The sequence below is a fragment of the Sparus aurata genome, chromosome 6 (assembly GCF_900880675.1).
Source record: "Sparus aurata chromosome 6, fSpaAur1.1, whole genome shotgun sequence".
Classification (NCBI taxonomy): Eukaryota; Metazoa; Chordata; class Actinopteri; order Spariformes; family Sparidae; genus Sparus; species Sparus aurata.
In genome coordinates, this window is record NC_044192.1 from 10,945,735 (window position 1) to 10,963,116 (window position 17,382).

General features: G+C 40.2%; 1 protein-coding gene across 11 annotated transcripts in view; it reads right to left on the bottom strand.

Moving 5' to 3' along the window:
- Nucleotides 1–10,246, bottom strand: part of anks1ab (ankyrin repeat and sterile alpha motif domain containing 1Ab) — a 49,357-nt gene extending 39,111 nt beyond the window's left edge. For 9 of the 11 annotated variants that reach the window (XM_030421164.1, XM_030421161.1, XM_030421162.1 and 6 more), the window contains exon 1: nt 9,309–9,796. In XM_030421164.1, the coding sequence (XP_030277024.1) occupies nt 9,309–9,602 (294 nt within the window). In that variant the 5' untranslated portion in view covers nt 9,603–9,796. Of the gene's footprint in view, nt 1–4,967; nt 5,249–9,308; nt 9,797–10,086 lie in introns of those variants that run through there. The other 2 variants (XR_003984450.1, XR_003984451.1) reach the window with 2 other exon arrangements.
- Nucleotides 10,247–17,382: the final 7,136 nt, after the last annotated feature.

The window sequence follows — 17,382 nt, forward strand, 5'->3', positions numbered from 1 at the left end:
TTAGAAAAACAGATGGCACCAATCAGCAAAAAGTGAACGATTTCTATGGATCTGACTCTGTTTTGGATCCACTCGTGTACAATTCTATCCAGAGTTTTGATTAGTCAGTCATGCGTGCTGTTGGGACAACCTATTTTATTTAGTAGAGTCAGACTAATACATTGTCCTGGCAGATATATTTGTCTATATTAGCTTTAGGTAGATGTATTCATGTATAAGACAAAAAATGTATCACTGCAGGGCATGAAGAAGTCAGCTCTGCAAGTGCAAGGCATATCTTGTAGATCGAACCATTGCCTTTACAAGAGAATTAATCTATTTATTTGAAGCCTTACAGCGTGCAGACTTTTTTTTATCATGCCCTGCAGTAATTTAGTAATGGTGGCACCATTATAAAGTTTCCTCCACTAGAGAGCACTGACACTGATTATTAAGAGCAATATGTCCCGCTTATTATGTACACTGAATTGTATGTTATTGATTTGTAAATATCCTATTTTACATTTATGTAAAAAATGAAATGGCTGATAAATCATCCTGACATTGTTCAAATTCTGCATAAATTGTGGCCTATAAAATGCAGTGTTGGTCAACCTTTATTATTTAAATCAATATATATATATAGATGTATATTAAATAAATATTCAAAATTGTATACACTCTCATCTTTCCCTGTTTCTCTGTTAAGAGGCTGTTTCTAAAAGTATGAGTATAATGAATTTTGTCACTCTTCCAAAATAATAAAGACTTCCATAAAACCCATTTAGTAATGTATGAAAATTGGACAGCCGTCCTCTGAGGCAATTTCAACTGACTTCATCAACAATTTCTTCCTGCATAATAGCAATAGCAACACTTTCTGATATGTGCTTTTAATTCAGCTAATGATCTTTTCTGCATGCAACTGCCTCTGCTGCTCCAATCTTTCTTGTTTAGTCGACTACATGCCAGTTAATAAGAGAGATAATGTGAAATAATCTTAAACAATGTGCTTTAGAGCTGGGGAGTACAGTAATGTCCACTGAGCCAATGTCTCCTCACCACATAAGTGATGGCAGTGAGGCTAAAACAGAACAGATAATGGAATAGTGGCTTGATATAATAAACTAACCAAAAAGGAAAAAGGCTGCCTGCCTCAATGGCGCTGGTCTGGAAACAGGATTACCGCCTCAGTATCACTGTCAATAACTAGACAGATGGGCCAGTAGCTCCACACTATACAAGACCAAGACCACATAATTCTATCCAGTAGTGCTCATGATTAGGATTGATTTTTATTCATTTGACAGCTTTGAAACCACACATCATAAAACATGAAGCCACTAAGAATTATAACAGTCAAGTCATGGTGGCCTTCATGGTGTATGTGGCGAGGCACGGAGTGCATAGCTTTGTCTCATAGATGTTTTTTATTTTTGAGGATAAAGATTGTGACGACCTAACAGGGATAGTAATAATAATAACAACAATAATAATAATACAACTTTATCGTTGCAATTATTTCAAGCTTTTCTGTGTTGTTGTGTTTTTGTCAGTAACAGATTGGGTCTTCATACATTACCTGCTGCTTTGTTTGTTAACCACTGCAGAAAAATAAATGTAAAATTCCAGTGGAATACCTTTACTTATTGTGTGTACACTTTACCATGTAACTGCATCCAGCTTGTCAGGTAGTGCTTTGAATTGGGATTTAATGTCAGGTAATGTCAAGATTATCATAAATTAAATTCCTCTGTGTGTATTTTTTCCATCTATACAGGATAGGACTATACATGACCGATGGATGAGCGCTACTTCTGAAACTGACAGTTCTTTTCTTTGTTGCCATTCTGCCAGTATTTTTCCTAATCAATCTGCTGGCCGATGCAGTGTCATTACAATTTCAGGACGCTCAAGGTGATGTCTTCAATTGTATAAAGATATTTTATTAATACAACTGGAGTGAAAGAAGCAAATCCTTACCAATAGCAAACTTGAACCATTTTTTCATATATAATCTCTTATTTATCATTTTCTCTTTCTTTCTACGATGCCAGGAGGCAAAAGATTCATGTTTTGAAATGTTGAATCATTGTTTTGAAATTCAATTCTTACACATAAATGCTAATGGTTGGCAATTTGTTTTCCACAAAATGTGATCTCAAAACCCAAAATACTCTTGAAATTGTAAAAGATCTGATCAAATTTTCACAAAAGCAGCTGCTTTCGAACAAGCCAAATTAATCTGATAACGGGATAAACACATTTCTGTCACATTCCTTTTTTTTTTTTTAAATATATATATATATTTAAAGTCAATAGCATACAGGTCTAGCCCTTGCATGTATGGAATAATTGCATTAAACAACATTTTAGATTAAATGTAGTTTCTCATGTGTGACACCTGGTTTAAAGATTTTACTGACGATGTTGCATGTGAAACAGGACTGTGCCTTCCCCCACCCAGCCCCCGCAAACACCATCACAACTATTCTCATATTCATGTACCACATCTGTCTAACCAGATCTTCGGATGTGTTCACTCTGCCTTGGCTCTCTATATGAATTATAAACCAGCTTACACATACTTTATCAGCTGTATTTACCTACATGAAAGGGTTTTTGGAAGTTAATGCTATTTCATTTTCAGTGTGGCCAATTCAGATTCACAGGTACCAAAAACTAAATTAAGTTTATAAACTATATTAGCTATGTGTTGATGAAGGTTCTCAGTCATCCAGGTCATGGTAATTCTAAAAGTAGGGCTGCCCGATAAATCTAATTTTCATCGCATTGCGTTATGAACATGTTCGATAAACACATCGCAAAAGATTGCCTGATGAATAAGAAAAATCATTTTCAGACGGAGCCCTGGATACAAGGGCCAATCAGATGACGCCCCAGCTAGCCGTTAGCTACCCTGACAAAATTAATCGGCATCAGTTCAGTGGTGGTTGCCAGGTTATGATGGCTGAGGGAGGAGAGAAAAGCGATGAAAATGTGGTCGACAAAGACCTTGTGGTGAAGAGAAACAGCATTTCTCTTATTTTGGATTCAGGAGAGATGACGTGTTACAAACACAAGTACTGTGTAAAACATGCCGAGCAGTTGCAATTTCAAGTGGAAATACAACCAACCTCCATCACCACCTGCAATACAACCATAAAGACCTCCACGAACAATTCAAAACTAACGTTAGCCATCATTAACTGTATAGTTAATGATATGCTAACTTTAATATTTGTTTTTTTATTGCAAGTTATATCGTCATCGCAATATTGAACAGTTTTATCGTACATCACAGTTTTTCCTCATATTGTGCAGGCTTAATTCTAAGTGCTATATCGTAGGCAACTGGGCCTGTTTAAGTTTCTTGACACGTCTAAATGATTGTAGAAATGAGCCCTGCATCTTGAAGACGTTTCACCTCTCATCTAAGAGGCTTCTTCAGTTAAAAATAAAAGCTATGGTTTATCGATTTTCACATTATCATTTTGAAACTTATTGTATTACAAAAGGTCCATAAAACATATCAATTAAAAATATTACAAAACAGCTCATTTAACATTATAAAAATGCAGTATTTTCATTAGGGATCCCAGTCTATCTGTGTTATGTAAGATCACAATACAGCATATAAACACACACACACTGTATGCACTTTAAAAGCTTGCATGTGTAATGACCTGAGGAGTACCACTGGGAAATAGAGTACACACATGAATGAAGCCACTCAAGCATCTGTAACATGTGGCTATGTTAACCTTTGCCTTTTGAGTATTGAACACATGTGGTGAAGACATCAATCACCTTAATCATATATGCCATTTTTATTATTAATGCAGTGAATTATGGTCATTTTAGTGCAAGAGTCTTATGTAATGCGGCTATATGTGGTTTTAATCTTAAATGAAAAATAAAAACACAAAAAAGGGGTGACATTTAGCTGTTTAGTGATAATCTTTCACGTTTCTGTAGATATCTGGTCAAATATCAACAGGAGGATGTTAAACTGCTCTATCGCAGCTACAATGCAGTTTAACAGGAGAAACAATGACATTTGCCAAATGACTGGTCCTACAACAGTCTTTTAAAACTGAGGACGGAATTTAAGATGGCTTAAATAATCAGACATTTGCTACAGTAACATGAAGTAATAATGAAGTAATACCAAATCTTTTGCAGTGGACTACATTATTAATGTCCCCAAGATGTATGCTGGCTACTTACACTAAAAGGAGTTGCTCCCTAAAGCTGGCAAATTATTCACTCTTCAGCATACCGTTTGGGCCATGTTAGCCAGTTTACTTCACTGAAATTCATCCTTTCACACTCAAGCTAGTAAAAAAAAAAAGAAAAGAGGAGGAAATAATAAATCTAAGATGATAAGAACCATCTAGAGGTGAAGCTATTGCAGAGGAGTAATCAACTTCCCTACCATCAAAGGCCTCATTAGTCCATCTTCAGTACAGCTGTTCTGTTTTGCTTGACATGGCATAGCTAGTGTTTTGTTTGCAGGGCTCATTTCTACAATTATTAATGAGCTCATTATTATAACTAATGAGCCCTGTCCTGCCTGCTTCTTTCTTAAGTGTGAATGTTTGAAACATTTCAATATATGTTTAGTCATTGTGGCCTAACTTTTTAAAATAATAATGACAGTGTATGGACACTACAATGAGCAAGAATTTAAAAGTGCAGACTAACTCACTACCATGTGATGGACAGGAACTTTGCTTATCAAATCAGCCTATAATCTCCACTCTAAAAGGTCTAGCAACTATCTCACTTTAACATAGGTTTGTCAGGTTTGTTTGTAGCTAGCTAGCAAGCTATGGCAACGAGCTAGCCAAGCTAACCGAAGTTACAACAATTTACCTTAAGTGGCCATTAAAATACTGGATGTATGAGAGAAAACATTCACCAGCGACAAAAAAACAAAAACAAAAAAACATTAAACTGAACATTAAAAGTGATACGTCACCTACAGTCACAGGAGTTGTGGACATCAGTTGTAATGCCACTTTTATCCAGTAGCGCCGCCATTACGGCTCCTCAACTGACGTCTACACATCACCTAGATTCATTAAGTTAGCTACTTTTTTTTACCAAAGCAAGTCATGGTGCTGTTGTCAGTCCAGCGTAATAAGAACCACCCTATCACTTCCTATTTTCCCATTTAAGACTCTGTTCCGCTTCTTCAAGCAAAGTTTTGACGGTTTTATTCAGCTTCCGTTTCATTTCTCCGTCTGTTTGACCTGCTGTCTAATGGTGCGTTCGATTGCAAGTGGAAAATCGGAATTCCAAACACGCAAGATCTCACTTCACTTTCGTTCAGTTGATCTGTGCTCAATATAAGGACTTGGGAGTATTTTAGGAGCAAACTCGTCCTATGTTTTTTAAGTGCCCTCTTACTGTTAAATCAGCTGCTGTAGTTGTTTGTGAAGTTCGCAGACTTGCCAATCAAAAAACGTTTCCAGAGAGCGTCCATGTTTTCCCCAGCAAAGAACGCACCATTAGCTCCACCCTGCAACCCATATTTGGATTTTTCGACTCCAACTGACAAAGATGGCGGCAAATGAAACACTAAAATTTTTCTTAGAAATTAATTTTATTGTATTATATTCGATGTTTAATTATTGGTGATCATGTTATACTTTGCTTACGTTTTACAAGGGAACAAGCCACAGTATTATACATTTACTTATTCATTTTTTTATTTTGCCATAAAAATCTTAAAGATATAGTGGCCAAAGTCATGCTCCCTCCAGTTCACCAAATTGGATTATTATTTCGTAAAAAATGTGTACAGTAGTCAATTGGAAGAGACAAATAAGTTTTTTGATCCCATCTGAATTGTGTCACAAATAACACATATGATGTTTGACAAAGAGTCAAGTCAAGAAAGCCGCAGTTTGTCGTAATTAAAGTAAATTGCCATCTAGTTTTGCGTTAAACTGCTCAGTGAGCTACATCATCTTGGTCAATATACGTCACCAACACCAACATGACCACCAATTAAACAATAAAACTGGCCATATAAAACAACGGTGGTTAGTTTTACAACAAACTGCGACTTTCTAGATTTGGAAAACTATCTTTTTAAATTGACAAACATCATATGTGTGAGTCATGGCACAATTCAAGCAGGATCAGATAGTTATTTGTGTCACTCCATTCACTACCATTGAAAGTCTTCCAGAAATAAGGTGGCATGAGGACAACCGGAAGGGGTTCACTTCGGTTCTCCAGGCATCTTGCCATTAACATTTTTTCCTAAATAATTTACTCATCAAGCAGCCTACCTGTCACTTATCTCCCAATTTATTTATTTTTTTACCAATATGCTATGTGATGTGATCAAACATTAAACAACAAGCGCCAGTCAGGTGTCAAATGAATGATCTACTTATCCAACAAAAGCTGACAGGGCAGGTAGAGAGCATCAACATACATCTGAACCAATGCATTAACATCATGCAGGTTCAGCCGTCTATTACAGGAATGAGAGTGACATTGAGAATTTTCCTATATCTAACAAGACTAATGACATTCTAGCGAGCTTAAGATGGGTTAAAGTTTCCCATAATGTCCCATATTCATCAAACACACTTACATATACACTCCTAAACCTTTTTTCAAGCAGTATCAGAGAAGAGATTAAACAAAACTTGCCTGATCCTTCTCTTCAAGTAAAAGAATAGAAATAGAAAGTAGCTACTTTCACAACAATGGGAGCTCTAAAAATGGTCAGCAGTTACACAACTTGCCAGCTACAATACAATTCTACAGATCTACCACTGAAAATGTCAATGGAATTTAAAGGTTATACTTCATTTCATAACTTATTTTTTTCATAATAACAACATCCGAATGCCAGCATTTGTATCTGTACTTTTTCTCTCTGTGTGCGCATGTTACTGACATATGTGTGTGTCTGACCTAAAGCCGAGCCTCCCACTGAGCCCCGCGTGTCACTTTAATGTTTGTTGGTGGTTGATCGCTTCATGAGATACACTCGCAAGGCAGTTTTTGCCCTCACTACAAACATATACACACACCCATATCTCCAACCCAAATACATCCCTTGAAATCTGGAAGAGAAACAGACACTCGGGAGCAGCTGCAAAACAGGATGCCCTTGAGAACAGGACACCCCACCCAACATAGCCTGAATAAACAGCTCTGTCAGAGAGCAGAGGGGTGGAGCAGAGAGCGGGCACTCGACAGGGAGGGGATGACAAAGAGAGGGGGACATAAAGTCAAGTAAAAGTTCAAGAAGTCCACTCTGAGGTGACACCTGATTGCCCTTGCTGTAAGGATGAAAAAGATGCACGCTCTCGCCTCACAGTAAAAACCAGACCCCATCTGTGTGACCATAACCCTGGTGAGGGTGTCGTCAAGTCTGAGACTAATTCAAGTGTGAGCAGGTTGATTCAAGGCCAAGACCAAGGAAACAAACTTTTGCTGTGATGTTCAATCATGCAGTCCTAATCTGGTAGTTTTAACTTACTTTTTTAGGCAACACTTTATAATAACTATCATTTATTCACATGTTTACCCTTGTCTCTTTGCTCTTTTGTTTGTTGGATGGTTTCTCAGCAGGATTACGCAAAAACTACTGAACAGATTCCCATGAAACTTGGATGGAGGATGGGTCTCAGCTCAGAATAGATCCCTGTTAACTTTGGGTGCTGATCCAGATAAAGGAACGGAGCTGGGAATGTTTTCTCACTTTCATAAACATGGTGAGACAGGGCAGAATTTTGACATCATTAATTTTTCAGGGGATGAAGCGTGGATCATTTTGAAGAAAATCCAGCGCATTAAGGTGTCTGGCATCTAACAGCAACTACAATTTGATGCTGATCCAAGATCTGGTGAGCTTTAATTATTGTTTAGCAGTTATGCAGTTAAGCAGTTTCGTCCTTAATTATGGTATAATTGTACAAATCTGGGTGTGTAATTCTGTTAAAGAAGATTCAATAATGAAGTTTTGTGCCTTAAACAATCAAATAATAAGACTGTCGGCTCTTGGAATATTAGAATCAGCCAAACCCAACATACAGTGTGTAATATTTTTGTAATCACAGACTCCTCCTCAGGTCATTAGACCCTCTAAATTTACATGAATACATCATTACCAATAGCATAACCTCAGCGTATGCAACTCTAGCTGCAGCAGTGGAAACTAAAGACTGAAATAAAAAAAAAAGATCAGCGGCTGAGACAGAGAGTCCCAGTCAAAACACCCACAAGGCACAGATTAATGAAAAACTTCTTGAATTTATGTTTTCAGAATATTACCTTGGACTTAATGACTGTTCAGAAATTATGCCTTTCTGTTATCCCCGCTTTCGAGAATAACTCAACTTCTTGTCAAATCCGCTGATAAACTTGTAAAAAATGCAAAGTGGGCAAATGAGAACTGCTCCTGAACCGACGCTGAAGATATCCAAAACGTAACCTCACGGTGTTATACTTTTCCTCCTGATGATAGGGACTCAGCAGAAAGTGTCAGGAATGTTCAAGTCTGCTGCTTTGCACAAAAAAACTTATAAGTGTGCCTCTAAGCTGTGCACTATAATAATATAATACATTATCAGTCATCAGCCATTGTCCCCATAGGTTCTGACTATTTAAGTGGACGCTTTGGTGAGAAATTATTATTATCTGAGTCTTTGCAGGGCTTTAGGGGATGCTGCATTGACGCTCCAAAGTGCTCAAAAATCACAAGTTAAGGCTTTTGGGGATAATGGCTGGGGGTGGGGGTGGGGGATTCGCTCACAGTTGGCTGAAAGTAGATGGCGCAAGACGGAGCAAAGGAGCCAGAGGAGTGCAGGAGGAGACAGTGGAAGCGTGGGTCGGCCCCTGAGACATGTACTGAGTGGATGTGGAATGACAGCACAAGCCCAATTAGTCTTGGATGCCAGGGCTGCTGCAGGGAGGTCGGTGCAAGTGATCAAGCCATTCATGCATTCAAGCACTCAGCCACAGGCATCCTACGCCAACAGCCGGGGTGAAGTTACTACAGTCTATCACTGCTTCTGCTGGACTCCTGAACGCTCTCATACTCCCCTCTCCCTCTTCCTTCCTTCCTTCCTTCCTCCCTCTCCTGAAATGTCCTGCTTCGCCCCATCGCATTTCTTTCTTTTTTTTCTTCTCACTAATCCTCAGCTGCATTTCTTATCGGCCTCCCTTTTTTTTCCCCTTACACATTCACACTCTCTCTTAAGGACATTAACACACTCCACTTGAAAGCCAGTGCCACTCCCTCCGTCCTCCACACCCTCCCACTTGTTTCCCATCCCCAGAGCTCGAAGTATTACCTCATCCCACTCAGAGGCAAAGGAATGCATGCGCTCCGTGGACGGCTGCCCAGAGCTGCAGTTAGACACGGATCCACTGCGGCCAGCCAGACCTCCATCCTCCTCGCCGAGTGGTGATGCCAACAAGTCAGAATCCGACTTGGACAAGCTTCGAATCAGCCCAAGGTCTGCAGGTCTGACTTTGACTGTTGCCTTCGATGCGGACTCAGCTGAAACTTCGTTGGAGTCCGTAATGCCAGCCTTTGGAGTCTGGATCACCTTGGTGGGGTGGGCATCCGGAGTGCACTCTGCCATTGTTCTGGAGCTGCCAAGTGCAGCTCAAGGATCCTCAGTTTCCTGAAGAGCGATCCAGGATCTTCGTGGAAAGCCAGTCAATATTAGCACTGAAAGACACAGATTAACCAAGTATAAATACTGTCAGCTTGAGAAATGTGACTCCAACTCATACAAAGTGCTCCTGTTTGGAGGGAAAAGGAGCATGTAAGTGAGAGACTTGTTGTGCACAGCAACAATTATCAAGGTCCACCCACTAGTTGTATCCTGTTGCCCTCCCCTTAGTGGCTGGCTGCCCCCTCCTTTAGCCTCTCAACTGTGACTCTTTTGAAAATCCTACACTTTTCTCCTTCACAACCAGTCTGCTTTTCTTATCAGGTCGTGTATCGAATGAGGTCGAAACCAGTTCAGTAAAGAAGCACATAAGCCTAATGTCTGATAAAACTCAAAACTCATCACAATCGTCTGAAGTCATAAAAAACTCCTCATTCCCGCCTCCTCTTACCTGCTGACTTGTATCCCTGCTGCTCTCTCTGCTGTGTGTTTCTGTGTCTGTCCTGTCCTGAGGTTGTTTCCAGACTCTTCAGGAGGACCGGCTCTGTCCCGTACTGAGGATCAGACGACGCGAGGATCCCAAAGCCTGGCCTTATTCAGACTGACAGCTGGGGTAATCAGGTTACTGACGCACTGGGTGGCTGCTCCATTTGAAAGGAGGGAGAGCCGGGATTCCTCCTATTTTGTTGGTGTGTGCGTGTCTAAGAGAGTTTGTGTGCAGGAGGCTGAGGTCACCGAGTTCAGTTGAGATCTATCTATCTATCTATCTATCTATTTTTTTTTGTATTTTATTTTTTTAAATCCAGCTCCTGATAAAATACATTTAAAGTTGACATATTCTGTTCATCTACAGGTTCATAATGTAATGGATTACTAAAAGAATAGGATTACATGCTTTAATGTTCAAATATCACATGAGTTTTCTCATTCTGTCCAGTGCTACAACTCTGTATTCACCCTCTGTCCGAGACGCTCTTTCTTAGCACTGCTAACAACAACAGAGCAACTGTGCTTAATCAATTCTCACGTGCCAAACTAGCCACCAGGCGTAATCTATGCAAATGTGTGACACAGTGACATAGTGTGATGTCACAAAGTCACGGAACTGAATGCGCGAGCACTGACGGGGCGTTTCAGGGGCGGTGTTTTCTGTGGGAGAGTTTCTGTTGGTGCAGACTTTTACCTTTTTTTTAACTTTCAAGATATTTTATATGCACAAGAACATTTATAAAACGCTGAAGGAAAGGAAGAAAACAAAAAAAACAAAATAGGTTCATTAAAAAAGTAGCTACTTTGGCTCTGATGCAGCATGTAATCTGTAAAGTAACAAGTGACTAAAGTTATCACATAAATATAGTGGAGTGAAAATGTGTTAAAATTAAGTAAGAAAAAATGACTTAAGTGCAGTGGACGAGCCGATGTACTTAGTTACATTCCATCGCTGAGTGTAGCAGAATATTTAGGATGTCCCTCGGATGCTTCTCCGATTTATCATCTGTAACTTCTTCCTGACCAGGAGCTTCATCTCTAATAGACTTTCATGCACATATTTTACAATCACAAATCGAATCGAGGCCAAAGTGGAAACACTTGTCAGCAGGGAAAAAACTTATTTTGAAGCCAAAGTCGATACATTACATTGATTTTCTGTGATATATTTAAAGGAAAATATCTTACAGATGATCATTTACCAAGCCATAACAGCCACAAAGTGTTTTTATTGTGTTCTTTGACTCGGAGGTAGGAGGTAAATAGGAACTCTTGGGATCTGCAGAGGTTATAAAAAAAGAATCCAATAGGAAACGTTGATGATATGTGAGGAATGTAGAAAAGATCTCACACACTCTGTGCTATTCATGACTCTTCGCGAAAGGAGTCAATGCTGACAAAAGGGTCTCTTGTGAGGCATCTTTAGTATTCACAGGCAACCGTAGCCGTGCACAGCGCGCCTCTGTGCCCTGTCCCCTCAATCAGCCAAGTTCCTTGCATGCTCACCTCTTCCCTATGGGCAGCGCTGGTATGTGCATGACAAAAGAGATAACATCCTCCTCTCGCCGAGGAGGGCTCACACTGCCACACAGTGCTTAGCTGGCAATAACAAAAGCCACATCTAATGAAGCACGTTGAATCGCAGATCTAATGAGCTCTATGACTGTGATGAGGATGAAACAGTTATCCACATCTTCTGTGCCATTTCAGACAATAGAGGCTCTGGTATACAACATGTTTCAGGATAATGATGGCTTCACGGCATATTAGAGGGACTAAAATAAAACATGCATCCCCTCCTTCAGCTGGCTGGCTGCTGAGCCCCGGGCTAAAGACAGTGGTGACTCATGAACACTCTTCCCAAACAAAGACATGCACACTGTGCAAGTCACAGGGAGACAGCGCAGTACAGTAAACACACACACTGGAGTGCGACGTTTTCATGTCTCTGTGTGTATGGGTTGTTTCCTCCTAAATTGTTTGACACACAGATGCCTTTTCAGGATTCTTGTGTGAGTGTTGGTGACGTTCCCTCCACCTGCTCTATGTGTCCCCAGGTCTGCAATTGACATTTTCAATAACACTGCGCAAGTCCTAAAACCACTTTTCTCACCACTCCAGTCCATAAATCATTATCCTCTCTCTGCAATTTGGTGCCCTGCAGCTCCCACTTGATCAGTTGGCATTACGGAGACGGAGAACGAGGCCACTGGGTAAAGATCGAATAAAGTTAATCAACCTAGGAAGCTATTACCTCCAAAAAGGGCTGTTTGGCTTCAAAACAAATCTGAAAAAAGGCACAAAAAAACTCCATATCAGCCTCTCATGAACGCCATAAAATGTGTTATACAATTCCCTGTTTGCCTGGGAATGTACAGCCCTCAATGACAGTCTTACGGTTCATTCTCTGAAATCCCACAGTACATTATTTGGCCTGTGTTTTTCCCCTTTGAGAGTCTGAGAGGACGTTAACCCGAGAGTCTTGGACAAGAATGCTCTGATGCTAACCTCTAAGGTCATCTGTTCCCCAAGGCAGTGGGGATGCCATTCATCCAAGCTTTCATTTTCACAGCCACGAAATGTGAGAATTCATACTCTACATCACTGGATAAGCAGAAAATCCAATGATATAATGGCCTGTATCAAGATACGCTCATAGGACGTAAACAACAGAGGTCATTCACAGGCCAGCATCATGTACAGTGTAGAGATTTTTAAATAACCCAGAGACAAATTCAGTACAGGCTACAGGCAGTGTTATTTTTACACTATTTTGGAGCTACTTCACACGTGTGTCTCATTCTTCAAAATGCTGCCTTATTGTAAAAGATGTTTCAAAGTCTAGGGATGAAATGAATCACATCGATAGAGTCAACAGCAAAACTACCTGCTGTCGGTTCAGAATGACCAAAGACGTGGCACCTGAGAGAGCTTTCCAACAGACACGAACGGAGATGACCCCTCAGCAGGGAAATGGGAGGGCAAGTGTGCATGGCTGAGTGAAGACGTAGCGCTGGATATCCATCAGCGTTGGGGGGGGGGGGCGAGACGGAGAGACTGGAGGGTAGAGATTCAATCCTTTCTCAGCGTCTAACTGGGTTTAGTTGGTAATCTCACTGGGTTACTCTGTGAAAATCCTCAAATACCCTGTTATCAATAGCATCTGCAACATCTGTAGGTTATGGGAAAATCGACATGAAGCTCCCCACAGTGAAAGGATCTGGCAATCATCTACCGCTGTAGAGTGGCTTACTGGCATTTAGCCACACTGGAGGCATGCTCTATTGTTGGCAATGATGGTCGGTCATTTTTTAGTGTGATGTCTCAACAATTATTGGATGCACTGCCATGAATATGGTACAGACGTTCGAGGTTTCCAGACGATGAATCCTAATGACTTTGGTGATCTCCTGACATCATGATTATCATGAATTAATTAATCGTTTATCGTCCTGCAGTAATGACTCCTAATGACTGTGATAATCCACAGGATTTGATATCGTTGTGTTGGTGTTGTTCCCAGAACATCATAGTAAACGTCGTTTCAGAATCATTTAAACCAAACCAATTAAGGTTTTGTCATGTCACAGCTAGGCAACTCTGGGGAAAAAACTGGAAAACTAAGCGCGGCACACTGTGAATGGGTCTATAGTAACCCAAACCATGTTTTCCTAAACTTGACCAAGTATTGTAGTTCCCTAAACCTAACCAAGTATTTAAGTTCCCTAAACCTGACCAAGTATTTTAGTTCCCTAAACCTGACCAAGCATTTTAGTTCCCTAAACCTGGCCAAGTATTTTAGTTCCCTAAACCTGACCAAGTATTTTAGTTCACTAAACCTAACCACGTATTTTAGTTCCCTAAACCTGACCACGTATTTTAGTTCCCTAAACCTAACCAAGTATTTTAGTTCCCTAAACCTAACCACATATTTTAGTTCACTAAACCTGACCAAGTATTTTAGTTCCCTAAACCTAACCACGTATTTTAGTTTCCTAAACCTGACCACGTATTTTAGTTCCCTAAACCTGACCAAGTATTTTAGTTCACTAAACCTAACCACGTATTTTAGTTCCCTAAACCTGACCAAGTATTTTAGTTCCCTAAACCTAACCAAGTATTTTAGTTCCCTAAACCTAACCACATATTTTAGTTCACTAAACCTGACCAAGTATTTTAAGTCCCTAAACATAACCATGCACTGTGATGAGTATGATAGCCTCAGTCACTAAATAAATCCAAGAGACAATCTGAAATCATCCAGACTGAAATGCATTAGTAGCGATCTGATTTGAATCACATTTTAATCCACCTACCAATGTAGTTCTGATCTGATTTGCAAAAAATTCCATTTTATGTTGGTTTTTGCTGTCGAGACTTTCTAAGATTAATCAGGATACAATCTGGATACGCTGGCAGTCTGAACATAGAAATCTTCATCTGAAGGCTTGAAGAAGTGGTGATAGCCAGCAGATGCTTATAAACAAGATGCATTGTTGTGACAATGTAAAACAGAGAGCAATCAATCTTGAGCGGGACATCCCAGCATTGTTGCCATAAATGCTAACCCTCAAAAGCAAGTCATCAGCGATGTTATGACTGCATCTATACTGCAGGAAAATATGTTTTGGTCTGCTCTGATAAGGGATTGCTCATTCTTTTCTATCACGCTGCGTGGCATCATGTGCCACAACAACCGCTGCCGGCCTCAAAAGGATGAAGATACATTTATCAGATAATATCAGCATGCTGGAAAGATCAGAATCAAAGCACACCGTGGAATCCAACTGAAGTTTAAGACAAGATACAATGGCATGATACCCTGTGTGTTCACCTGCAGTGTATTCATGTATGCATGCATGCACGTGTGTGCACATGTATGTGTCTGTACGCATGGAGGGGTAAACGTCTGTGTTGAAGCCAGAGGCACCTAAAGCTTCGTGTGTCAGGTTAAAGCTCTGTGTGCTGATCTCAGTGAAAACAATGGGCACGGCTCCATGTTTCTGAATTTTCCCATCAGGGGGGTGATGAAGACAATGGCCAGTGACGGATTGAACACATTCCCGGTTTTATTGCAGTTGGCTCAGAATATGATAAAAAAAGACCAAAACTTTTCTATTTAATCTAATATCTAACAATCTATTATCAAAGGTTCATGGGGAGAAAATGGAGAAGGGACACTTTAATTCAAAGGGAAGAAAAGACAAATCAAACAAGTGAGCAAGAGAAGCAGAGAGCCAAGAAGAGGATGAGAAGGCTCATAAATACAGCTTCCTTTAATCATGTAAGAATTTTAGTTGAAAACATTCTAAAATCAAATACAATGATCAACAGAATGTGAATAAATAGCGGTTTTGACTTTATGTTGTCTGCGTTTTGCAGAGCTACAAACTAGAGTTAGCATGTTTAGCAGCTAGCCTGGTCTAAAGCTCCTGTGCTAGCGGTGTAAAAAACATCAACAGTCCCTTGGTCCTCAACTGCTAGCTGCACGGCTAACTGAGCTAACTAGCGTAGAGCCGCAACAGTTAGCGGCAGTAAGGGGTTAATCTGCTGATATGCTACTGTCTGTTTAGAGTTTGAGTATAATAGGTGGCCAATTCTTACATATTGCACCTTCAAAGTTCATTAATGCTCAATGTGAGACACGCATACAGATTGAATTGAGCCGTCAGAAATTTTAGATCTTGTCCACACAGATATTTTTCCGCACGCGACAATGCAAAAACGATTACAAACGCGTATAAAAGCATGCAGGGCCTGTAGAAGGCGATAAAATCACTGACATTCTGAGCGTACACAGTGAACTTCTTCCCATTTGGCAGTAGCGACTTACAAGCATAAACAGTTGTAGCTAATTATTCATTTATTTACAGCTATTTGACACATATTTCCTTACCTCTGCTTTAACACCTCTCTGGCACACCGCTCAAGTTGCTTTGGAGAAACTGAAAGTAAAAGGTGATTTAGTTGTGTGGACAGGCGACGAGGTGAAGCGAATTGAGATATGACGCCATTGCTCCATTTTACATGCACACACAGATACACAGAAACTGGTGTTTTAGTTCGCTAAGCTGAATTTATGTATTCGTGTGGACGAGGCCTTAAAAATAATAGACCTTTTCAAGGAGAGGTTATGCGAGTTGGTCAGAAGTTTCAAACACGTGTATGGTGTTACTTCACCTGAGCACAGAGACAAACTGGCTACAGATCAGCTGGGAGGGGATTGGACAGTAGCAAAGGACAAGTGGAGGTCCATGCAAGACGAATTTGACTCTGAGTGGCGTCCTCTACTGGTTGTGCGAGCTATTTTTGTATGTAGAGGGAGCAGAAATTAGCTTTTAATCCAACGTCAGGATGTATGTGAGAGGGGGGCCGGTTTCCGAAGCTATACGACCATCTGACAAGTGCGGCTGATGGAGCACACCGGCCCCTTAATTAATCCAGAGATAACGCTGACGGTTCACAGGCAGGTCACTCTCAATGTAACACCACTATAATAGCTGCCCTTGGCAAGCTCCATATCCAGAGAGTACAGGAGATGTACGTCGTAATGATAGTAATGATATTGGCAGTCATGAATCAATCAGACATGCTATATTCAGCCGAGGAATTTATTCTGAGTGAAGTGCCACTGTAAGACAATCCACTTCCATTATTAGACGGCTCGCGCCGAACTTTAAGATAGATTAAGAACACACGTTGAGAATAAAGACATTAATCACTGCTGATAGCGGAGGGAAAATCCATTTATAAAAGTAGAGTCTGCACATACTCAAGGAACAAAATACTACAGGAGCGTCTTTCCATTATCACATCGTCTTTCTTCTCGCCTACTGTCTTAAATCTCTCAAAAAAGTCAGTCTTTTATGTGCAGAAGTTTATTGCCAGGCTAAATCTGCCGTCATCTTTAGATACACAGCGCTTAGCCAAAGGCTTTTAGCCTTTTAAACTTCTCAACATCAAAGAATTTTACAAAGTACGAATCCTTTCCTTCCTTAAAAATAGACTCTGCCCTTGACTCTATATCGAGCACATTTTTAGAAGCAATTTCACTTGTTGCTGGAGTAAAAGGCAAGATAGCACTCTAGCATTCAGTTCTCTGTCTCTGACTACCTCAGATTTAAAAAGTGTCGCTATAGGAGGTTTTTGTTCTAACCTGGTTTCACCCGCTCGTTCTTATTTTTAGAAGGAGACGATGTTCCTGAAATATGTTACTTCTTTATATTGGAAACCTCAGTCAGACGACCTCCTCAGAGAA